The sequence below is a fragment of the Eschrichtius robustus genome, chromosome 7 (genome assembly GCF_028021215.1).
Source record: "Eschrichtius robustus isolate mEscRob2 chromosome 7, mEscRob2.pri, whole genome shotgun sequence".
NCBI lineage: Eukaryota > Metazoa > Chordata > Mammalia > Artiodactyla > Eschrichtiidae > Eschrichtius > Eschrichtius robustus.
Genome location: NC_090830.1, coordinates 103,844,755 through 103,870,532, shown reverse-complemented (window position 1 = coordinate 103,870,532; position 25,778 = coordinate 103,844,755). Strand labels below are relative to the sequence as shown.

Here is a 25,778-nt window from a genome sequence, read left to right as displayed (position 1 = left end):
CCAGTCATTATTTTGAATAGTATTTTATTTAGGTGAGTAAGCAGATGAGCTTTTGATCATACCTGTGAGAATTTCCAAAGCTCTGCCAGGTGTGGTATTCTTCCATGAGATCAATATGATCCAATGTAGAATTATAGAAATCAGTATAAGGAATAAGGGGAGGATGAACCAAATTGTTTGCAGTATCTGTAAAGATAAATTCTAACATAATGATCTTTCCTAACATGTGCATGATTCATTCTAATAATAGGAAGAACATTTTAATGCCCACCAGAAAGCCTTTATCTAGAAATTCCTATTTTAAGCAATTGCAGTGCCAAACGAAAAGGTAGTTTTAAAATTGTGGTCAAAATGCAGCCAATAATTTCTTGCTTTAAAAAAAAAAACTTGAATGGTGGGCATTATAATAGTATAATAAAGGGAGTATGCAGATGGCCAGCTACGCATCCTATTTCCCCATCAGGGTGTTCTAGGGGTCGGCAGGAATGAATGGAAGTTCTTGTATTCTTAGGAATCACTACTTAGCAGGTCGTATGCAGTTGATAGCCATAAAACAGAATATTGCCCAATAAAATGCATAAAGCTTTTTCATCCTTATATATTAATTGTGAAATCCATTAGCAAAATAGAAAATAAATCACTACAACTCTTCTCCTCAAAGGAATGGTTTAAGATGTAAGAATGCCTCTACAGTATTTTGAGATCCTTATGGAAATGTCCTTATATTTAACAAAAGAAAAGTAAAGATGATTGAATAATAAAACCTACTAAGTAAAGCCAACACTTTAGATGCTGATGGGATCCACCAGGAACACTTTGATATAGGTGGAAATTCTTCAGGCTTTGCAGGAAACAGGCGTAAAGAAATAAACTGCAGCAATCTCTCTACCAATTGTTTGAACCTCTTCTGGGATAATCTGGTAAAGATTTTGAAATAATTCCAATCAAAATTCACATTTTCTACTTTGGTAATATATTTGTTAGAGATCAAAGTTCATCCTTTATACATAAAATTTTAGACTATTCCTCCAAATTCTATTTCTTAAATTGCCAAAAATTTGAAAAGATGCAAAATCTTACCTCGAATATCATTTCTTAAATAAGAAACAAACACCAAAATTACTATAAAGTTAGCATTAAACATTTCACTATTAAGGCTTTTAGTATTCAGTCAATCCTCATTCGCAGACTTTGTATTTGCAAATTCACCCATTCCCTACAATTTAATTCTAATCCCCAAATCAATAATTGTGGCGCTTTCATGGTCATTTCATGGCTGTGCAAAGAGTGGCAAAAAATGGGAGTTGCTTATGCTGAGGCTGAACAAGGCCACGCTCTGCCTTCTTGTTTTAGCTCTCATACTGCAAACAAGTGTCCTTTATGCAGTCTACTTGGGGGTCATGTTTTTCAAATTCTTGTGCTTTTTGTTAGCGATTCTGCTGTTTTAAAACGGCCCCTAACTGTAGTGCTAAAGTTCTGTCTAGTGTTCCTAAGTAAAGAAGGATGTGATGTGCCTTATGGAGAAGGTACTTATGTCAGATAAAATTTGCTCAGACATGAGTTATGGTGCTGTTGGCCGTGAGTTCAATGTTAATAAAACAAAAATTTATATCAAATAGGTGTCTTTAAATAGCAATACAGATGAAGCAAGGTTATGTACTGATTGGCTGATAAAAATGTTGTGACCAAAGGCTCTCAGGAAGCTAACCCTGTATTTCACTGTTCACCAATTCAGTGTTCCCAGTAGCTTTATAGAACATAACTATTGTTAATAATAAGAATTGACCGTATTTAAAATTCATTTTGGGAATATTTAGCTTCTTTAACTTTTATTAGTCATGGGGAAAAGTAATTGTTAATGTAAGTATTGTTCTGTGGAAAAAAAGTACTGTACTTTTATAAATTGATATTGATGGCTAGTATGTTTTACAATGATTTTTTAGGTAAGGAAAATGCATTGTGTAAATAATGGTAAAATTTATTGATAGGAAATAAAAAGACACAAATTAAAATAGTAATGTATGAGCAAATCCAGTCACCATCTTTGAGATATATGAAAAATCAATGATAGGAATGTGCTGTATAAAATGCAAAAGCAGTGGACAGAAATTCAACAACAGCTGGCACAAGCAAAATGGTTACTTACATACAAAACAGATCTTTAATGTATCCTCTATGTAGTACTAAAGAATATGCTTATAATTGGCTTCTGAAGCACTGTGAATTATAAGTATCATTTCTCAAGACCTGAAAACATTTAATATATTTTCTTATAAAGTTACTAACAAACTTAAAACTTTAAGATTATAAAAGTTCTTAATATCATAGAATAATTTACTTTTTAAACCAGTGAACTAGGAAATGATGGTCAGCTTCCACTAAGGTAGCTATCTGTCGTAGCAAGTGAGCATAGATGACATATGTAGATGTGTTATTAAATTGAGGATTCTGAAAAAGATATTAAAGATAATTGCGTTAAAATTTTGTTAACATGTAAAAGGAAAGACACTATGCTTAATGAGCTAAGTGGCGAATTCAGAAAACTAAATTTGAGATTATGAAATACTAGGTGAAATCCTTGAAAACAAGAATCTATTTGTTTAATTATTTAATTAACAGAGACTTGGATTTCCACTATGGTCCAGTGGTTTTGGAATTAAGACAGATCTGGGTCTGAGGGCTAATTCTACCACTTACTACTATATGCCCTTAGGAATGTTCCTTAAACTTTGATTCTCAACTTCCTCATCTGAAAAATGGGAAGGATAATATCTATCTTGGAGGTTGTTTTGAGTATGAAAAAAAACTGTATGTAAAGCACGTAGCTCACTGCCTGGTATAAATGGTGGCAATCACTACTATCCAATTAAACAAAAACCTGGTCCTTCCTTGATTAAAAAAAAAAAGAGGAGAGAGAATGCTAGAAAAATAAAAGCTGGTAATGAAACTTTTGCCATTGTGAAATGAGTTATTTGCATATTTCACAAAGAACAAGGGGAGAACCACAGAATAGCTTCGGAGAACTTTTAAGCGTTAGAGTAGAGCTTGTAAACCAAGCAAAACCTCTAGTTATATGTCCAAAATCTAAAACTCCATCACAGTGTACATTTCAGAGCTCCATGGGAAAAATGAGTATTATTGAACAATAAACCAAAATTGTAAAAAAATAAAAGAGCACCATGTGTTTTTCAAAATTGACTTATGGTCAGGATGGTTCAAAATGAGGGAGTGACCCCAGATGATAAACTCATCAAGTGATAGCTCATAAGAACAAGATGTCATGAGCAGAGCTTACTGCTGACCAATACACTCACTTAAAAATTTGAGCTTCATGTTGTCACTTTCTAGCTTTTACTATTCTCCACGTATATTTCCTCTTTTTTCTAGTTTTGTCTTTCTCCTCTTACCTCTTTACTTCCCTTCCTCTCCTTACATCCCTCAACTACCTCTTATCTATTTCCCCTTTTTTTGTTTCCTCTCTCTTCCTTCTTCTACCCCTATCTTCCATATTTCCTTTTATTGGACATAATATTGAACTAAACATCCTATCTTGTTTAATATAATTTTTTCTTATCTTTAAATGGGATAATAATTTATATGAATACCTTTGGTAAATTGTAAAGAATAATACAAACATAGTATGCTAGCTATGGGAATAACGTACTTCTCAAAAAATTATAAAAACTAAAATTGCTTTTCATTTGTTTGGACCTTATTTTTTTTTTTTGTACCAATGAATCTGTATCTCTCAAGAAGAAAAAGTTCATCATCTTTGCTTTAGCAAATATAAACAACCACTTTGATTTTTCCATTAGAATTCTAGTTTAAACATTTATTGAAAATACACAGAAAAGTTAGAAACCCACTAATTGGGAAATAAAAGAAAGTTTTGGAGTCCCTTAAAAAACTAGTTACAAGAAAGGAAGTTGACTGGAGGAGGAAAAGGGCTTCCATTCTGTTTGTTCCAGAATCCCACAGCAGGAAGGCAAGTTAAAATATTAATCCTGGAGATAATTTAGCCTTCCACTGTTTATTTGTTATAGCTTTAATTCTCTGGTTACAAGTAATTATAATCTAAAAAAGTATCAAAAATGTTGCTCAAAATAATACTTAGTATTTGATATCATTTCACTTACACATGCATAGATTGAGATATGAATTACACACTTCAACTATGTTTTTGCTTTCTTACCTGTAAAAGTATAAAATATGCTCTAAGATCATCTTTTGTTCGTGGACTGAAACAGAAATAATTGTAATTGATTAGAGATGAATGCTTAATCTTATAGTATCTAATAAAAAATTATCAATGTTTCTGTGAGAATTGACTTGATAAAAGCCAAAAACTAGACTTAAACCTGAAAACATAAATCATTGCCCAAAGTGTACTAGATGATCTTTACAAGATATAAAGCCACATCATCTGAAATATAAATATATAACATATGTATTACATTTTGAAATTGATATATATATACATGTATATATATAATTTTTAAATTAGTAGTAATATTTCTCTGTGGAAGAATTATCTTGACTGAATAATGATTTAAATTATTTAGGTTTAAATAAAATCTAAACTATTTCTTTCTATACTATTCTACATAATTGTCAGATTATTTTCTCAAAAGGACTACTATTTTGTTTTAGAAATTATATTTGAAAACATTTTAAAAAGCTCAAAGCAATTTATAAATATTAAAATTCCTGGTGATAGGAGAGTCCGTTTTTTTTTTTTCCCATTTTATAGCTGTACCATGAAAATTTCCATTTTCCTGTTCTATGTACTAGTATTTTAGTACAGTATACAGTTCTGGGTACAGAAATTGTAGTTAAGATCACAGGCTCTTTTGCCAGACAGCCTGGGTTCTAATTCTGACTCAGGCACTTACTGTGTTAACTTGGGCAATTCACTTCTCTGTAAATTAGTTTCCTCAAGTGTGAAATGAAACTAATCATATTACCTATTTCACAGGATTGTAGTGAAGATTCAATGAGAAATACATGCAAAATCGTTTGAAAGGTGCCTAGCCCATAGTAAATAGTCAATAAACTGTAGATCTTGTTGTCGTTACTATAAATCCAAAATAAAACAAGATTTTGGGGGTAAAGACCACATGATCCTTTGATAAGTAAGTCGCATCAAATTCTTTTAATCTGTCTCCGGCACACATTTGAGGAGCAGGGGTTAGAAAGCCGTGTGAGCATGCTTGGAGGGAATTGAGGTCCCAGCAGTTTTGGACCACTGGACTTCCCCACTCTCCTAAGTGTTCATTTTACATTCCAAATTTTCCTCTTCATTTTCAATGAAGCATTATGTATTCAACCAGAAACATAAAATTCAAGGAAAATGCAAAAGTATTACTAGAATGATAAACTAGGAAAATACTGTTAAGTTAAAAATCACATGAAAAATACAGTATGTTTTCAATTGTTTTAAAAAGACAACTAGAAAAAAACTGCAAAATGTTACATTTTTACTTTTTTATACTACCTTGACTTTTCTCAATTTTCTATAAAAACCACAAGTTTCTTTGAAAATTGGAACAATGTTATTAAAATATACAGGGTACATTTAACATTATATTTAAGAACTCTAGTTTGGTATTTTCAAATTGGGCTTAATATAAACATTTAAATTATAATTTAATGGTATTATTTGGCTTTAATAGAAGCTATCATTTAAATTATAATGTTAAGTAACACCAATTTAAATCATATGTACTTTTAAAAGTATATTTTTGTGTTCTGCATATTCACAGTTCAAAACATTATCAATTACACTGATCATTCCTCACATAACAATTCAATATTTAGTTCCAGGAAAAAAATATTTCAGTAGCTAAATTTACATTTCCTTATACTAGAAATAAGAAAAATTTTGCTCTGCTACCAGAAAGCCCAAGGCTAAATTTAATGCCTATATTATTTCATTCTAGGTGACTCATTTAACTACCCATCCTATTTTTGTAAAGCACATATATATCTGTACATGACAGATCTTATATACAATTTTAAAGAATTCACAGATCCTCTGAAGCTCACCTGTGGACTGTCCTGAGAAGTCATAAGTCTCAAGTTAAAAAGCTCTGTTATAAATGGTTTATAATTTCATTCTGATCTATGTTTTTATTGTAGCAACTAAAACCTTTTCTGAGAGTAAAACACATACGTATATATTAAAGACGGATGAGCTGTGTATATTAACCATCTATACTGATTAGCCAAATATTAGTTGTACTTACCCTTTCCATTCTCGTAACAGGCTGTTTATGATTCCCTTTAATACTGTCTTCTGAATGTCTTGAGGCTGTAGGCAAAACAAAATCATGAAATAATTAGGATTAGCTATTTAGGTGACTTTTATATGTTAATTATATTTACAGATCTTTTTCAATAGTTAAAACCAGACTTGATGACCAAGGACTACCACTTAACGGTAGTCTCAGTTTCACATCTGAGAGATTATAATGAGAATGCTCCCTGGCGCACTGTACAACCTGCACAAACATACATGGTGGCTGTTTGATGACTACCATCAGTTTTATATAACAGTGAAAACAGAAAAAGAAAAACAATTTCACTTTCTCTGGACTGACAGGATAAAATCATGAACATAAGTCTAAGAATAGCATGTTTAACAATATAAAATGACTGCATACGTTTTGGACATATTTAGTCCTACCATGTTATAATTAGCAGTTAAGCCCACAATTCATTATTAAGTACAACCAAATTATGTTCAATAAAAAAATAACACGATAAAGATTTTTTGCTATAGGATCTGAAAAAGGTACTAAATAACATTTTTTTATAGTTTAATAATTCAAATACTAAAAAAACTTAATTACTACCAAACATGTCCCATAAGAATGAATGAAAACACATCTAGATGGTGCTTTTAGCTTATAAGAAGCAATGACTAAAACCTTCATTAACTAGAAGCTCCAAACAGTCATTAAAATTTCTCTGTCATGTTGTTATATGAAAGGGGCAAACGTCAAGAAAACAAGCATATATCATGGATTTATTTTTAAAAAAAACACAATCATCACTTCTAAGACATGTCTGCCAGCACTCATTCAGCCTAGCACCTTTCTTAATATACTTATTTAACACATCATTCCTTTCTCCTCCTCTGCTTGCAGTGACCCTTCACACCCAGAAGGCAAACAGCACCCCAGAGCAATGGAAGGCTGCAGGAGAAAAATCACACAAATGTGCTGACTAGACACACTGAGTTTATGTCACAAATCTCAAAAGGACACTCAACACCACTGACAGTCCTTCAACATTTCCCTAGTTCATCTACTTCCCTGCTCTCCATGACAACTATTTCAAACCTTTTTCTCATTCCTCAAACTTCCAACACCTCCTTCCCATCATCACTCTCAGCTCTGATCTTGCCACACACTTTCGAGGGAAAACAGATGCACCCAAATGAGGACAGATTCATCTTGCCACTATTATTCTAATCATTTACCTGCACTACAACTGACCAAGCCCAACCCCCTCACTTGAGTCCTATGCTCCATCCTCTCTCATCTTGTCAAGGACCTGGTTATTCAGTTTCCTTCTATCTCCCCCATATCATCCATTTCTTCCACACTACTAGGTCGTTCCCATCAGTAGAACACTACATCCTAATACCATCTGCACGGATGTGTCTCTACATTTTCATGCTTCTCCACCCTGATCTATGCCCTAAGAGGCTGACTACTAAGGACTACATCAACCAGACTCCTTTGCCTTTTTTGGCCTTCTGGTTGGATTCAGCCATAGGGAACACTGACAGAAGAGGGAAGAGAGGAAAGTTGGGGTATTTATTCCCTCAATGCCCTCCCTGCAAGGTCACCATGGGCTGGCTATGCCCCTCATCTCCTGTAAGACAGCCCTCTCTCTGACAGCTCACCTCCAGATTCACTCTACTGTGCTACTCCCGAGGGCCTCCCTTGTTCTGCTAACACTTTTGTAAACAGTCCTCTCCAGGTTGCCAGTTAGAGTGTGTCATCTGTTTCCTGCCAGGACCCTGCCTAATATATTGCTCATGTTAAAAACCTTTCATGTGGACCCATGTACTCTTTCAGCTAACCGTTTATTTCTCTGCTTCCCTTCACAGCAAAACTCTCCAAGAGCTGTCTGTATTCACTATCTCTACTTCCTCTCCTCTCATGGTCCCTTCAACCCATTCCAAGTAGGCTTTGTTTCCACAACTCCATGGAAACGGCTCTTATTAAAGTCAGTCATCAATTATTCACCTTATCAAAGACAGTGCTCAATTCTCTGTCCAAATCTTACTGAATCTCTCAGCAGCATTTGACAAGATTAATTATTACCTCCTTGAAACACCTTTTTTCTCTCTGCTGATGGCTGAGCCCTATCCATCTAATTAAATGGCAATACCATCCACTCAGTTTCCTTCTTCCCTCAAGTCCCATATCCAATCTACAGAAGTATGTTTAGCTCTGTTCCATAACATACTCAGAGTCTGAATATGTCTCACTAGTTCCACTGCCAAAACCCTAGGCCAAACACTGACCCTCGTTTAGGTTTCGGCAATGCCTTCCTAACTCCTTTCTCTTGCCCCACTATAGACCATCCTCCACATAACATCCAGAGAGATCTTTCTAAACTATAAATCATGTCCGTCATCCCTCTGTTCCCAGCTTAAAATCTTTCAGTGACTTTCAATTATAATTACAATGAAATTCAAACTCACATGGCCATAGAGAGCCCCCGGATCAGGAGAATCAACATATCCTGGAGCTTGTTAGAAACACAAATTTTGGGGCTCTATCCTAGACCTACTGAATACTGAGAAGCCTTTTCTGTGATTCTGATACATGCTAAAATTTGAGAACCACTGATCTACAGATTCAATGTAATTCCAATACAACCAAATAATTTACTTCCTTTTGCTGAGTCAGTAAAGCATGATTTTTATCTTAGCAAGCCTTTCTAAATAAGGACTGAATGTAAAAGTATTTTCTACTGAATTTTCATTTAATTAGAAAAATATAAGAATAAAATAATCTAACGCTCTGAGAATTTCAACTAAATTTACCAAAAATTATATCAGAGTTTCTCATGTAATTATGTTACAAGGTGAGTTTTACAATATTTGTGTGGCTGCTTTTAAAATACAGAAGAGTCAAACAAATCATGCTATTTGCATGTGTTCATAAATAATACTTACAGTATTAAGTAAGGCATCATATACAGCATTCACAAATTTAGCATTAATCCCAGAGTCTTCGATAGCATTAAACGAGGCAGAGGCATCTTTCTGCAAATTCAATTAAAGAACCAAGTGTATATAACATTTTAAGAACTAATCTAAGTAATATCTGAACCATAACTATTCCTTCATAATTTCTAATATTCTTAGTATGATGATAAAAAAGGACTGTTCGGGCAAAATTGCTAAAAATAAAAATAAATATATAAGGGTTATTTTAATAACTTTCTTTTTTAAAACTGAAAGAATGGAGTCAAACATTACCATTAGTACAAATAAAAACAATCTTTAAGATATCACTTAAGTAATATTTATTTGTGATACATACAACTTCAGAATTAATACCTATTTATGTTTGCTTAAACAGCTGCTTAAGCCAATACTGGGTAGAAAAAGAGGTTAATTTATAGTATCTTTTTTTGGAAAATTTAAACTAAAAGTGAAAAATGTGCTTTATGTATTATTACCTTAAATGCAGCATTTAATTCTGGGAAAGAATCAAACATTTTGAGATAAAAATCATGTACTGTTTTCCAATCTCCTGATGACTTAGCTTTTTCTACATCTTCCCTAAAATAAAAACATTTATTAGCCATAACAGATAAAAATGTTATTCAGATAAAATAGCATTAATTCTTTATAGATAAATGTCACCCAACATGCAACTTGAAATAATGAAGCTGAATACAGAAATATGTTCCAGTTAATGTAAAGGTAGCTTATGAATTTATAATTCTTAATTGGATTAAGATATTAATCCAGCTTCAACTTCCCCATTTATTTGCTTTTTAAAAAGTTCATTTTTGACATGCTCCTTAAAATTATCACTCTTCCTTTCCTTCACTTCATAGCCAAATTTCTTGACAGATTTTGTTTACATTCTGTCCCTACTTTCTCACTCCCACTTAGTCCTTCAAGTGTCCATTTGGGTTTTTTTAGTAGTTTTTACTACTAACATGGTTTTTATGATTTATATGTCACATAGTAGATGAAATCTCATTTTTTAAAAAGGACACGTTCTATTATTTTATTACCACCTTTACCACCTCTTGCCTGCTTTTTTTTTTAAAATTAATTAATTTATTTATTTTTGGCTGTGTTGGGTCTTTGTTGCTGCACGTGGGCCTTCTCTAGTTGCGGTGAGCAGGGGCTACTCTCTAGTTGTGGCAAGCGGGGGCCACTCTTCATCGCGGTGCGCGGGCCTCTCACTATCGCGGCCTCTCTTGTTGCGGGGCACAGGCTCCAGACGCGCAGGCTCAGTAGTTGTGGCTCACGGGCCTAGTTGCTCCGCGGCATGTGTGATCTGCCCAGACCAGGGCTCGAACCCGTGTCCCCTGCACTGGCAGGCAGATTCTCAACCACTGCGCCACCAGGGAAGCCCCTGGCAGGCAGATTCTTAACCACTGCGCCACCAGGGAAGTCTCTCTTGCCTGTTTTGACTCATTTTCTCTTATTTAGCGTCTTTTGCTGCAACATTATCTATCCCTTACTGGTTAATTATATGTTTGTTTTCACCTTCAACTTGAGACGTCTAGTCTTTTGTGTCTTCACTCTTGGCTAATACCTTATAATGAGCCACAAGTTCAATTAATTTCTCACACAAAAATATTAAATTAGGTAAAGTGCTGACATGCAGATGACTATGTGCCTACGTGTAACAGTGAGCCAAAACTTACAGAAAGTCTTTCATAGTTTTGGGCTGAATGGGAAGGATGGGCTCTGGAAGAACTGGGGTCTTCATTTCAGATGATAAAGCATCTATAGAGATGCGCTGTTTCTGTCTAACATCAAGGCAAATTGGTGGTAGGTCTCTCACTGTGAAGGATAAAAAAGCTTTCAATGTAAGTAATCATAAAATTTTTCCAAATTATAAAGTGCCAGGCTAACTCAACATGAACAGAAAACAACGGATTATTTTGTATTGCATTCCCTTGGGATCATATAACAGAAAAACCCAGCACACTGAAGGGCACTTACTGGAGGGTCTGTTGCCACCTACCCAACTTCACCCATAGCAGATAAATTAGGCTGTATCTGACATTAAAAGTTATCTATAGATACAATACAGAGTTTTTCTTTCATCTCTTCCCTTCCCATAAATTTTCTTTCAGGGATTATTTCAGTGAGACTAGATCTTTTTAGTGTTTATTAGCTTTTGAATACACTTGCCCCTTGAATGATGTGGAGTTTGGGCACCGATCCCCCACGTAACTTTACAGTTGGCCCTCCACATCTGTGGTTCAGCATCTGCGGATTCAACCAAACACAGATTCTGTAGTACTATACTATGTATTTATTGAAATTTATTGAAAAAATCAGCACGTAAGTGGACCCACCCAATTCAAAGCCATGTTGTTCAAGGGTCAATTGTGTATGTAAATCATTTATTTACATTCTCTGCAATTCTTTATTGGAGTTTTAGCATTTTATCATCAATTTGCATGAACATTTTATGTATTTTTCTTTTTTTCCAAATATCCGCCAGTTCATCGCTTGCCTTTTTGTTGCATTTTATAACCTTATAATTGTAAAATAAAACAAACACAGAAAAATCTCACAAAACAAATGTATGGCTTAATGAATTACTATAAGGCAAACACCTCTGAAATCACTAACCAGTCAAGGAATAGTGCTACCAGCCCCTTCTTGTTCTGCCTATTCGAATTTTAATTTCTCTCAGTTTCTTTTTATCTCTTTCTTCATTTCTTTTTAAAATTTTAAATATTTCCTTCTTCTCATCTTCTAGTTCTCTTAAGGCATTATCTGTTACGTTTGTTTGCTTTTGTGTTCCTTCTAGTTTATTTCTAAAATTAAAAAAAAAAATCTAATTATTTCCTTTATTGTCACCTCATTTTTCATTTTTGGCAATTCTGATTTATGGCATTCTTTCAAGTGTCATATCATTTTAATGAACTTTAGCTCATTTTGAAATAGTATTTTATCTATTTTTGTGGGCATGTGTTTCTGATGTGCTCCCATTGTTCAAGTGGCTGTTATTCTGCTTCTTATTCTTACAATACAATTTTGTAATTAAAAATTATAGAATTTGACCTTGTTTCTTTTCTGTAGCCACTTTTATTTGAAATTAATCTTCCCAAACTTTCAGAAGGAGGTGTAGCTCCCCCTTTTTTTGTTTTTATGTAGAACTCAAATACATGGTAGCTTCTTTCTGGGATTTCCAGGTCCTGTTTCCCTCCTCCACTTTTATTCAGGTGATCCCTGTCCTTAATCTTTATTCCAAGTGCTGCTCAAATCTGATTCTAATCTCAGAATGCGCCCCCCCTGCCCCCCGGCCTGGAAGGGATCCCTAGTTTGGAGAATTCACAGGGGTTACCTGCTTCCTTCAGATCTCAGCATGGGCCCTCTGCATTCACCTGCTCTTGGCAAAACCCCTCCCAGTTTCAGCTTTTGTTCTCAAACTGGGCTCCTGAGCTTTCCAATGAATACCTGTTGCTTATTCTTAAGCTCTCTTGTTCTCGGGTCCATCAAACAGCCCAGATGCTTTCTTCTGCTTACACCATGGAGATCTTCTGATTTTGGTGATCTGTCCTGCTTTCTTTTGGGGCTTATGGGAACATTTTATGAGCTAATTCTGTGGTAAATGATGACCATGGTGTTTAATTCTGCTATACAGGTGGTGTGCATGTTTCACTGGGGATTCAGGGAGATTAAAAAACAGAGCTGCTTCTGCTGCTACCTTCACAAAATCTTTTTGCCTTTTAATTTTATTTCTGAAAACAGAAAAGTATTTAAATAATACTTGTATTAGTTAATTTTATCAACCTATTCCTTTAGTATTTTTTATGATTAGTAAGCCAAGCCTTCCCTCTCTAGAGATCAGATAACCATGTATCTATTTTACTTTGTTTTCTTCATTATAGTACTTGTGAAGGATACACTTACCACATTGCCTGGCAAACAGTAAATGCTCAATAAATGTTCTCTATCATTTCTAGAATTTATTTTATTATATGAGGTAATACAATATAAGTATTTTTTCCTAAATGGCCCATTTCAGAATATCGTTTATGAAAGTATGTCATTGCACAATGTTTTTTGACACTCTTATCATATATTAAGTTCTTTTATATACTGGGGTCTATTATTGGGCTATGCATATGATTCCACTGACCTGTTTATTATTGTACCAAACAATTTCAATTACTATAGTTTAATAATATCTATCAATACCTGGTAAGGCAGTAGGCTTGGTGAGAGATGGTTGGTGGCTGGGGCCAGAGTGGTGGTAGTAGAACTGATGAGAAATGGTTGGATTTGTGACATATTCTGCTTATAGAATTAATAGGATATGCTGTTGGAAGGTATACTGGCAGAAAGGTAGAAATGCCAGAATCTGTTAAAAGACGAGCCAAAGATGACTGATAATTTAGCCTGACCAACTGAGTGAACGGTGCGACCATTTACTGAAATGGAGAACACTAGAACACTAGAGAAAGTTTTTTTTTTTGGCAGGGGGCAGTGGGGTTGGGGGAGGAGTCAAAAGTTTTCTTTTGGCCCCATTAAAGGTAAGATGCTCATGAGACATCCAAATGCAGATGTTGAGTAGATATGAATCTTGAGTTCAGGGGAGTTGTGAAGGTTTATAGCTCACAGTTAAAATGCTCGATTAATGAGATTCCTAAGGAGAGTGTAAATAGAGAAGAAGCCTGAGAACTGAGTTCTGGGGACTGAGCCCTGGAGCAATCCAACACTGGAAGCTAATTAATTCTCCCTCTTTTATTTCAGAGTGAAAATATTAAAGGCTTGACTTTTATTTTGAATACAGCTCTAGTCTTATCTCATAATTCATCATGCAGTATTCTCATAGCTGCTATTTTCTAAACCTATAAGTTCAGTTTTAATTTTTTTAATGTAGAAATTAAAGAATCTATTTAAAAATTTTTTTCAGCCAGTATGCTTAAATTTCTATTATTAATTCTAGTTTTGTGCCATTGCGGTCAAGGAATATAAACTTAACAATTCCTCATATGAATAATTTATTGAAAACAACTCTGTCCATATATTATGAAATTTTGTTTTTTTAAAAAATTTATATTCTATTTGAAGGGGACAAAGTGAGTTAACTACAGCAAACATCATAATTAATGGAGAAATATTACAAACATTCTCTTTTAAATAAGGACTGGAATAACATGGGAATAAAGGTACTATCAGCACATTTATTCAACACTGTGCTGGAGGTCCTACTGTGTATAAAGACAGAAAAGAGATTTTAAAGACTCAGGATTAGAAAGGAAGATAAAACACTGTCGTTTTCAAATGATTTGATTATAAACACAGACAAATCCAGAAGAATCTACAATTAGAAATAATAGAGGAGTTTAGCAAGGTGGATGGATTAAAAAAAATCAATATATAACAGTCAACTGCATTTGTAAACACCAGCAACAAACAACTAGAAAATACAATTTTTAAAAATTTGTAGAATTATTAAAAATTAAGTACTAATAAATAAATTGTAAATCTCTGTAGAGAAAATACTAAAACTTTGTTGAGAGATTGAAAAAGAGATCTAAACAAATAGAAAGCAATACCATGTTTATGGCTAGAAATGCTGACGATCATAAAGATGACAATTTTTCTTAATTGTTCTTCAGATTCAATGCAATTCAATAAAAATCCCAGCAATATTTTGGAACTTGCTGATTTTAAAAGTCATAGAACTGATTCTAAAAGTCATATGGAAGACCAAGTGCACAAGAATAGCTAAAGCATTTCTAAAGAAACACGAGTAAGAAGTGGGGACCTTGCTCTACCAGATATCAAAAATTTTGAGCTTATAGTAACTAAGGCAGTGTTTTACTGACACAGGATTAGATAAGTTGACCAGTGGACTAGAGAACCCAGAATCATATCCATCCACACATGAAAGTTCAATATATGAAATATATGGCAGATCACTGGAAGAAAGAAAGGATTTGAAAATATGGTTAACCACATGGGGAAAAATGAAGTTGGATTCCTATCTCATACCTTAAAAACTAGGAATAGGAAAATTCTTCTGATTTGGGGACAGAGAAAAGTTTCTTTAAGAGAAACTAAAAAGTGCAACTATAAAAAAACAGACACTTTTGACTATGCTAAAATTAAAAACTTCTGAGCATCAAAGATATCTTGAATTAAAAACATAAGTTACAAGTTGGAGGGAAAATCTGAAACACATACAACAAAGGATGAGCACCAAGAATAGAGAGATATTTCCTAAAAATCATTGAGAAAAAGAGAAATAATCCAATAGAATAATGTGTAGAAGAATCAAACAGGCATTCTAGAGAAAGAAACACATATACCATACACACATCAAAAGACGTTCAGTCTCATTAGTGATTAAGAAAATGCAAATAAAGAACATGAGACACAATCTTATATCCACTCAACTGGCAAGCATTAAAAAGTATGGTAATGTTAGAGAGGATGTAGATTAATTTGATATTTCACGTATTGCTGGTAGGAGTATTAACTTCCACAAACACTTTAAAAAACTGAAAAGCAGTTTGGCATTATCTTATAAAGATAATCATTTCCAGCAATTCACTCCTAAACAAATGTCCAAGAGAAATTTTGCATAAGTACATCAGAAGACATATACAAGAATATTCACAAAAGTATTGTTTCAGGAGAAAGAAATCTGAAAATAATCCAATTATCCATTACTCAGAGAACTGAATACATTGTGGTATATTTAGACAACACAGTATTAACACAGCATTCAGGGGAAATAAACTATGACACTGTAATATGTTATATTATACTATATTATACTATTTCATATCCCTATTATTAAAATAAAGCAACCAATAGAGCTCTGCATGGACCAAGGTCACTGTCATGAACCAGAATTGTGATTAATCAAATTCTGTACATCTGAGGATCAAAAAACTGTTTTCCCCTAAACTTCTAGAGTTACCATACTTAATTTTATAATTAAACTTTTTAATTTTGAGATAATTGTAGAATCCCATGTTGTAGAATCACCGTGTTGCCCTCATGGTGCCCTTTACAGCCACACCTACTTCCCCCTGCCTCCACCTTGCTTAATCCCTGGCAACCACTAATCTGTTCTTTCATTTCTATAATGTTGTCATTTCAAAAGTGTTATAAAAACAGAATCATATATATGCAACCTTTTGGGATTGGCTTTCTTTTACTCAGCATAATTCTCCAGAGATTCATCCAGGTTGTTGCATGTATGAACAGTTTATTCCTTTTCATTGCTGAGCAGTAATCCATGGCATGGGTGTACTACAGCTTATTTAACCATTCACCCATTGAAGGACATCTGTTTGGAGTTACTATGAATAAAGCTGCTATAAACATTCATGTATAGGTTCTTGGGTGAACTTTCATTTCTCTGAGATAAACGCCCAGGAGGGCAATTGCTGGGTTAAATGGTCACTGCATGTTTAGTTTTTTAAGAAGAGCGGGAGGAATCATGTTCCCTGACTTCAGATTATACTACAAAGTTACAGTAATAACAGTATGGTACTAGCACAAAAACAGACACATAGATCAATGGAACAGGATAGAGAGCCCAGAAATAAACCCACACACTTATGGTCAATTAATCTACAACAAAGGAAGTAAGAATATACAATGGAGAAAAGACAGTCTCTTCACTAAGTGGTGCTGGGAAAACTGGGAAAGCTAAATGTAGAAGAACGAAATAGGAACATTCTCTAACACCATATACAAAAATAAACTCAAAATGGATTAAAGACCTAAGTATAAGACTGGATACTGTAAAACCCCTAGAGGAGAACATAGGCAGAACACTCTCTGACATAAATCACAGCAATATTTCTTTGGGTCTGTCTCCTAGAGTAATGGAAATAAAAACAAAAATAAACAAATGGGACCTAAAAGCTTAAACACTTTTGCACAGCAAAGGAAACCATAATATGAAAAGACAACCTATGAAATGGGAGAAAATATTTGCAAACAATGCGACTGACAAGGGATTAATTTCCAAAATATACAAACAGCTCACACAGTTTAATATCAAAAAAACAAACAACCCAATCAAAAAATGGGCAGAAGACCTAAATAGACATTTCTCCAAAGAAGCCACACAGATGGGCAACAGACACATGAAAAGATGCTCAGTATCACTAATTACTAGAGGAATGCAAATTAAAACCACAATGAGGTATCACCTCACACCACTCAGAATGGCCATCACCAAAAAGTCAGATTTTACAATTTTTTTCCTTTTATGAATTGTGCTTTTGGTGTCAAGACTAAGAACTCTTTTCTAGCCCTAGATCCTGAAGATTGTCTCCTATTGTTTTGGTTTTTTTCCCTAAGTGTTTTATAGTTTTACATTTAAGTCAGTTATCCATTTTCAGTTAATATTTGTATAAGGTGTGAGATCTGGGTCGATATTTATACATGTCCAATTACTCCAGTACCAATTGTTGAAAAGGTTATCTTTCTTCTATTGAATTGTTTTTGCTCCTTTGTCAAATTGTAACTGGGCATATTTACATGGGTCTATTTCTGGGCTCTCTATTCTATTCCACTGATCCCTGTATTTGTCCCTCCACTAATACCTCACAGTCTTGATTACTTGTAGCTATATAGGAAATCTTGAAATCAGGTAGACTGATTTCTCCCACTTTATTCTTTTTCAAAATTGTTTTTGTTTTTCTAGTTCCTCTGCCCTTCCACATAAATTTGAGAATAATCTTGTCTATAGCTGCTAAAAAAAAAAAAAAAGAAAAGAAAAGGTTTACGGGATTTTGATACAAATTATGTTAAATTTGTATATCAATTTGGGAAGAATTGGCATCTTTACTACATCGAGTTTTCCCATCCCTGAACACAGTATGTCTCTCCAATTACTTAAGTCTTTTAAAATTTCTTTCATTAGCAATGTGTAATTCTTAGCATATAAGTCTTGTAATGCTTGCTAGATTTATACTTATTTTATTTTTTAATGTGATTATAAATGATATATATTTTAAATTTCACTGTACATGTATTTATTGTTAACATAAACACAATTGGTTTTTGTATGTTATATCCTTCAACTTACTAAACTCATCTATTAGTCCTAGGAGTTTTGTTGTTGATTTCTTGGGATTTTTTTTATGTAGATAATCATGTCATCTGCAAATAGGGACAGTTTTATTTCTTACTTTCTGATCTGGATGTCTCTTCTTTTTCTTGCCTTATTTTGCTGACTAGAACTTCCAATGCTATGTTGAATAAGGGTGGTAAGAACAGACATTTTTTTGCATTGTTCCCCATCTTAAAAGGAGAAAGCATTTAGTCTTTCACCATTAAGTAAAATGTTAGCTGTACATTTTTTATAGATGCTCTTTACCAAGTTAAGGAAGATCTCCTCTATTCCTATTTTTTGAGACTTTCTTGGTTTTTTTTTTTTTGTTTTATGTTTTTTTTTTTTTTTTTTTTTTTTTTACCATGAATGGGTGTTGAATTTTGTCAAATGCTTTTGATATAATCACGTGATTTGTATTATTAGACTGTTAATATAGTAAATTACATTGATTGATTTTCAAATATGGAAACAGTTTGCATTTCTGGAATAAACTCCACTTGATCATGGTGTATAATTGTTTTTATATATTGCTGAATTCTATTTGCAAATATTTTGTTAAAGATTGGTCTATAATTTTTGTTTTTTACTATGTTTGTTTGGTTTCGGTGTTGGAGTAACATTAGTTTCATAAAATGAAATGGGAAGTGTTCTCTCCTTATCTACTTTGGGAAGAGATTGGATAAAATTGGTGTTAATTCTTTTCTGAACATTTGGTAGATTCTCCAGTAAAACTGTCTGGACCTGGATTTCTTTTTTAAGAGTTTTAAAATTATGAATTCAATTTCTTTAATATTTATAGGGCTATTCAAACTATATACTTCATACTGGATGAGTTGTGGTAGTTTGTATTTTTTTGAGGAATTGGTCAATTTCATGTAGGTTGTCAAATTTATGCAGAGTTGTTTGTGGCATCCCCCGCCCACCCATTTTACTGCCTGTAGGGTCTGTTGTGATATCCCATTTCATTTGTGATATTGATGAGCTATGTCTTCTTTTTGTCAATTTTATGACAGAGGTTTGTCAATTTTATTCATTTGTTAAAAAAACCCCCAGCTCTTTGTTTCACTGATTTTTCTCTTTTGTCTTTGCTACTGATTTTTTGTTCTTATCTTTATATTTCCTCCCTTCTGTTTGCTTTGGGTTTATTTTGATCTTCTTTTTCTAGGTTCTTAAAGTGGGAGCTTAGATGTTGGTTTTGAAACTTTCCCTTTTACCTAATGCATGCATTGATTGCTATACATTTCCCCTTTCCAAACTGCTTTAGAAGTATTTTGATATGCTGTATTTTAATCTTCATTCAGTTCCATTCATTTTTTAAATTTCCCTAGAGACTTCCTCTTTAACCCATGGGTTATTTAGAAGTATGTTGTTTGGTTTCCAGGTGTTTGGAGATTTTCCTTTTATTTTCTGTTATTGATTTCTAATTTGATGCAACTGTGGTCAGAGAACATATCCTGCATTATTTCAATTTTTAAAAATTATTGCGATTTGTTTTATGGTCCAGGATGTGGTGTTGGTACATGTTCTGTGGGCACTTGAAAGGCATGTGTATTCTACTGTTGTTGGGTGGAACATAAATGTCTATTAGATTTTGTTGGTTGATGATGCTGTTGAGTTCTTCTATATTCTATATCTTTGCTGATTTTTCTGTCTAGGTCTATCAAATCCACAGTTACAGTTAGAAACTTCAACACCCAATTGTGAATTTTTCTGTTTCTCCTTTCATTTCTACCAGTTTTTGCTCTACATATTTTATAACTCTATTGTTTGGTATGTACACATTTATGATTGCTATATCTTCTTGATGATCATCCTTTTTATCATTACATAATATCCCTCTCTGCCTCCAGTAATTTTCTTTGTTCTTAAGTCTACTTTATCTGATATTAATACAGCCATTACTGTATACCTTTTTACATCCTTTCACTTTCAACCTGACTATATTGCTATATTTGAATTGTTTCTTGTAGACAGCATATAGTTGGGGCATGTCTTTAACCTACTCTGCCAATCTCTGTCTTTTAATTGATGTATTTAGACCATTTGCATTTAATATAATTATTGATATGTTAGGGCTTAAGTTCTACCATTTAATATTTTTGTTTTCTACTTGGTCGTTCTTATTTTTCCTGCCTCCCTGTGAGTTACTTGAACATTTTTTAGAATTCCATTTTGATTTATCTGTAGCGTTACCGAAAGGTTGCTCTAGATGTTACATTATATACACATAACTTATTTTAGTCTACGGTGTCATCATTTTACCAGTTGGAGTAAAGTGTAGAAACTGTACCTGCTTTTACATCTCTTTACACTTCTCTGTTTATAATTATCTTAAGTATTTACTTACATACATTTAGAACCATACCAGTGTTATATAATGTTTGTTTCCATTGTCAACCATAATTTAGAAAATACAAAAGGAAAAGGAAAGTCTATTGTATTACCTAGTTTTTGCTTATCATGTTATTTCTTTTTCTTGATGTTCAAGGTTCCTTCTTTTATTGTTTCTTTTCTGTTTAGGGAACCTCTTAATGCACTCTTTTAGACCATCTACTGGCAACAAATTCTGTTTGTTTTCTTCCATCTGAGAATGTCTTGATGTCCTCTCCATTCCTTAAAAACACTTTCACCAGGTGTAGGATTCTGGGCTGGCAGTTCTCCCAGCCACTTCCTTCTGGCCTCCAGGGTTACTGATAAGAAATCTGCTGTTATTTGAAAGGTTTTCCCCTAGCAGTAAAGGTATCCTGTTTCTCTGGCTGCTTTTAAACATTTTGTTGCTGTTGTCTTTAGTTTTCAGAGGTCTAATTATGATATGACTTGATGAGGATTTCTTTGGGTTTAGCCTGTATGGGATTTGCTCAGCTTCTTGAACCTACAGGTTCATGTCTCTTGCCAAGTATGGGAAGCTTTCAATTATTTTTTGAGTACTTTTTCAGTCTACCGTCTTCTTCCTCTCCTTCTAAGACTCCAATGACAAGAATGTAATGTCTTTTATATATACTACCAAATGTAAAATAGATAGCTAGTGGGAAGCAGCTGCATAGCACAGGGAGATCAGCTTGGTGCTTTGTGACCACCTAGAGGGGTGGGATAGGGAGGGTGGGAGGGAGACACAAGAGGGAGGAGATATGGGGATATATGTATATGTATAGCTGATTCACTTTGTTATAAAGCAGAAACTAACACACCATTGTAAAGCAATTATACTCCAATAAAGATGTTAAAAAAAAAAAAAAAAGAATGTAATGTCTTTTGTTATAGTCCCACAGGCCTCTGAGACGATTCTCTTTTTCTTTCCAGTCTATTTTCTCTTTATTGTTCAGACTGGGTAATTTCCATTGTTCTATATTCCAGCTCTTTTATTCCTGTTTCTTCCATTCTGCTGCTGAGCCTATCCACTAAGCATTTTACTTTGGTTACTGTATTTTGTCAAGTATTAATACTTCCAAACCAATAGAATAGATTAATATTCTATAGATTCTAAATTCTACAATAATGAAACGTAATTCCATTAATTCCATTCTAATGTAATCAGAATATGTTTTCTACTAAGAAAACAGAATCATCAATCATCACAGCAGTAACACAGCTATAAGGTCCTCCTTCCTTCCTTATCCACTCTCCCAATCAAGCAGCTAACTTTGGATCTATCACTGACTTCAAATTTTATTAGTGTTAAGAGTATCTTTTTTTTTAATTGAATTTTATTTTTGGCTGCATTGGCTCTTCGTTGCTGTGCGCGGGCTTTCTCTAGTTGCGGCGAGTGGGGGCTACACTTTTGTTGCGGTGCGCAGGCCTCTCATTACGGTGGCTTCTCTTGTTGCGGAGCACGGGCTCTAGGTGTGCGGGCTTCAATAGTTGTGGCATGCAGGCTCAGTAGTTGTGGCTTGTGGGCTCCAGAGTGCAGGCTCAGTAGTTGTGGCGCATGGGCTTAGTTCCTCCGTGGCATGTGGGATCTTTCCGGACCAGGGATCAAACCCGTGTCCCCTACACTGGCAGGCGGATTCTTAACCACTGTGCCACCAGGGAAGTCCCAAGAGTATCTTTAAAATAACCTTTCACATTAGAAGATAGTACAGAGATGCCAATTTCTTATACTCAACAGCAACGGTTTTCAAATTTTACTGTTTGTCAGAATCACCTGAAGACCCTGTTGAACTAAAACAAAGACTACTAGGCCCTCTCAAAGTTTGTGATTCAGTAAGTCTGGGGTGGGGCCCAAGAATCTGCATTTCTAACATGCAAGTCTGAGGATCACACTGAGAAATGTTGTTCAGTGGTTTAAGGAGAGAACAATGAAGCTGACAACATAAAACAGAAGATTAAATTTCTTTAATTTAGTTCTGTAACTGAGTTTTAAACCCTTTATTAAATATGGAAATAACTAATTTCTAGCAATTTGTACTTTAAGCACAAATTGGACAGAAGTTCAATTTATTAGTGAGTAAAATTTGGTATCTCTGAAAATTATTTGTTATGGGTTATGTTTGGCAATCATTATTAAAGGGAAAGAATGTTGCAGAAAAGAACCTCTCTCCAACACCAGTCTTTTATTATTATATTTTGAGGCTCCTCTACAGTTTCTCTTCCTCTTCACCAGGCTTACCCTTTCCTATCCCTTCCTGCACACCTCTCTCAACCTGGCTATAAACACCCACTATTAGAAACAAACAAACTCATTCATATATAAATTAACTTATTCACTCATAGAGCATATATACACATTTTTATACCCACTCATTTTTATTAATACCATACTGAGGTGGAAGAGTGAAATTTTATTTAGTAAGAGAACTGGATTTTGGCAAAGACTGAGAGTGGGGAGATTCTTACATAAGAGAAATCGCAATGCCAAAGCCGAGAGGATTATAGGGTGAGGTTAGAATTAGAGGCCTAGATGGAATTTATTTTTAGTTTGGAAGGTAACTTGGACTGAAGAGTAATGCAGAATGCTAACGTACTACGTTAATAGGACTTGAGTCAGAAAGAAAGGCAGAATCCTTTGCTCACATTAGTGAATGAAAGCCAATCTACAGGATGTGACATTCAGCTATTAAGAAAGGAAGAATAACAGCTCACAGCTGCTCTCACGTCCCCGAATATCAAGGCATTGTTTCCAGAGACAGGCTTTCAGCCTGTTCTCGCAGATGGTTATTAAAATCTAATTCAAAAGAGAAAATCAATAACTGTGGTGATGAAGGATTAATTAAATCTCAAACCGATATTATAAATAGAACAGGCAAATCTTTGTTCTATCATATGCAGCTTTCTCTGCAATACAGAATATCGTAATACGCTGAAAAAAGTCAAAATATATTTACCAGTGAACCTGTCATTTAGGTTTCATTCAGCCAATACTTGGGACTACTCTGTGCTAAACTGATAAACGGTAATCATTCTCCCTTCCTTTTAATGTAGTGTTGCCAATTTTAGTTGGTTGCTTAGAAACATTAAGTAAAACACTTAATGCCATGCCAGAAAAATAAGGGTTATGGTGGGGGCTGGTAGTGTATTTTTAAAAATGTGAAGATCATAATATAACGATATATATGGGTGTGAGATTATTAGCCAGATTTTACCAGCTCACTGTTTTCAAGAAGCTAGTGCAGGTTGACTCTGGTTGGAGACGAGTAATATGTAGCTTTCCACAGCTGCACCACCAGGATGAAGACTGACACTGTAAACTGGTCATATGATTAGGAGACTGAAGACAGTTCCTGGTCGGCCAGCACAGGTAGCGAGAGCAGCACCAAAGGTAACAAGAGTCTCTATGTAGGTTAGGTGTTCAGTAGGAGGAACCTGGGTCTCTGTTCCTTAACCCCCTACTGCTGGAGAGGAAACACTGATATAAAGGTTTGCTGCTGGTGAAACACTGTTGCAAAATGCTATACCCTAAGTGTCATCCCAAATAATTTGTAATTAAAAAAGTAATAAGTAATGGAAAAAGCACCAGCCTTGGAAGTAAGGCCCTCGGTCCTGTTGCTGGCTAGGTTACTAACTTTCATAACCGTGGACAAGTCAATGAAACTCCTTGGGCCTCAGCTGTGACATTATAAAATGAAACAGATGGCCTAAGTCTGTTGTTCCCAAGGCTCCTAAGAAGAACTTCAAGGGCCACCTCAGGGGAATGGTGCTGTGTCGATGTGTCTACTCAGGGAAGCTCAGCTTTTCTCTGCTTAATATGCTGATGGTCTGAGAAAAATTGTTTTTCAAAATGTGTTTTGCTCCGAAAATAAAAGTAACAAAAATAGGTTTGAAAACCACTGGTTCAATAATTTCTAACTTCCACCTCTAAAACTTTTAAGAACAAAATGGACAGGACTTATAAACCAACCAAAAAAGGTAAAAATTCTCTATTATTCAATATAATATAATGACCTATAATAGAAAAATGGAAGGAGCCTGGAAACTTAACATGAATATGTCATTTAAACACCTGATTTTAGTTACAACCTCCTGCCCTACAACAGGGTAAAGGAAAACGTTCTGAAATAAGCCTCAAAAGACCTGGCTTCTCTTTCTGGATCTGCATCTTACAATTCACATAACGTGGTAGTTTTAAAATATGTCCATAAATTCTTTGATATTCCTCCCATCAAAAGATGGAGTCTAATTCTTTTCCCTTTGAACCTGGGCCAGCTTCAGTGGTTCTCTGTGGATGAAAAATGTGGCAGAATGCTGTATGACTAGATTACAGAATAAAGCTGAACTTTCTATCATGTATAAAAACAAGTAGCAAAACTGAATCCTAAATTTACATGGAAGTAGGTGCTAGTAAACTATGAACTGTCAAACAAAACTCAACAAGGATCAAACAAAATCAGTATGTTGGCAAATTAACCCTTTAAATCAAAAAACTCAGGTGTAGAAGATATTTTACAACTCATAATTCCCCATTTTCTTAGTCTATAGATGAGTAAACGAAGGGTCTCGAGGGCTAGGTTTAACGTCTAAGGTCCTAATGACAGCTACTAGTAGTAGTAAACTCAAAGACGCAGTTCTTATTTAGTATCTTAATTGACAACCTGTGAGTGCTGGGCAGGTAATAAGCGAGCTACAATTTGAAGGATCCCTCTAGCAGTTCAGTACTCTGTACTGCTTCTGACTACTTCAGTAGTGGCAAGCCGTGGAAACAGGGAGAGACCAGAGTGGATTACTCATAACAGGTGGTGTTTACATCCTTGTCTATAGGATGACTTTTCTGAACATTTGGCAAAAAATAAAATTGAAGGTGGGAGAGAGAAAGGAAGAAAGAAGGGGAAAAAAACCCCACTCTGACTCACAGGACTTTAGCCATCAGAGCCAAATAAAGTGACACATTCATTAGTGTTTGGAGATGTACTTTTTACTGAGTTCAATGGTGTGTGTGTTTGTAAAACTACAATGAAAGCATACATAAAATGTTCTTTTATGGGTCTAGTTATAAAAATATTCAAAAGTCCTTTTTATACAAGGTTA

The 25,778-nt window shown here is 34.4% G+C and overlaps 1 protein-coding gene across 3 annotated transcripts in view; it reads right to left on the bottom strand.

The window, feature by feature from the left end:
* Nucleotides 1-25,778, bottom strand: part of HECTD2 (HECT domain E3 ubiquitin protein ligase 2) — a 76,410-nt gene that overhangs the window by 28,156 nt on the left and 22,476 nt on the right. For all 3 annotated transcript variants that reach the window (XR_011074509.1, XM_068548197.1, XM_068548199.1), the window contains exons 3-10: nucleotides 10,915-11,053; nucleotides 9,706-9,808; nucleotides 9,197-9,286; nucleotides 6,246-6,310; nucleotides 4,193-4,238; nucleotides 2,339-2,448; nucleotides 769-917; nucleotides 63-186 (exon numbers count right to left, since the gene is read on the bottom strand). Coding sequence is in view for 2 of the 3 variants with exons in the window: in XM_068548197.1 (XP_068404298.1) it covers nucleotides 63-186; nucleotides 769-917; nucleotides 2,339-2,448; nucleotides 4,193-4,238; nucleotides 6,246-6,310; nucleotides 9,197-9,286; nucleotides 9,706-9,808; nucleotides 10,915-11,053 (826 nt within the window). In the remaining variant the exon portion in view is untranslated. The remainder of the gene's footprint in view (nucleotides 1-62; nucleotides 187-768; nucleotides 918-2,338; nucleotides 2,449-4,192; nucleotides 4,239-6,245; nucleotides 6,311-9,196; nucleotides 9,287-9,705; nucleotides 9,809-10,914; nucleotides 11,054-25,778) is intronic.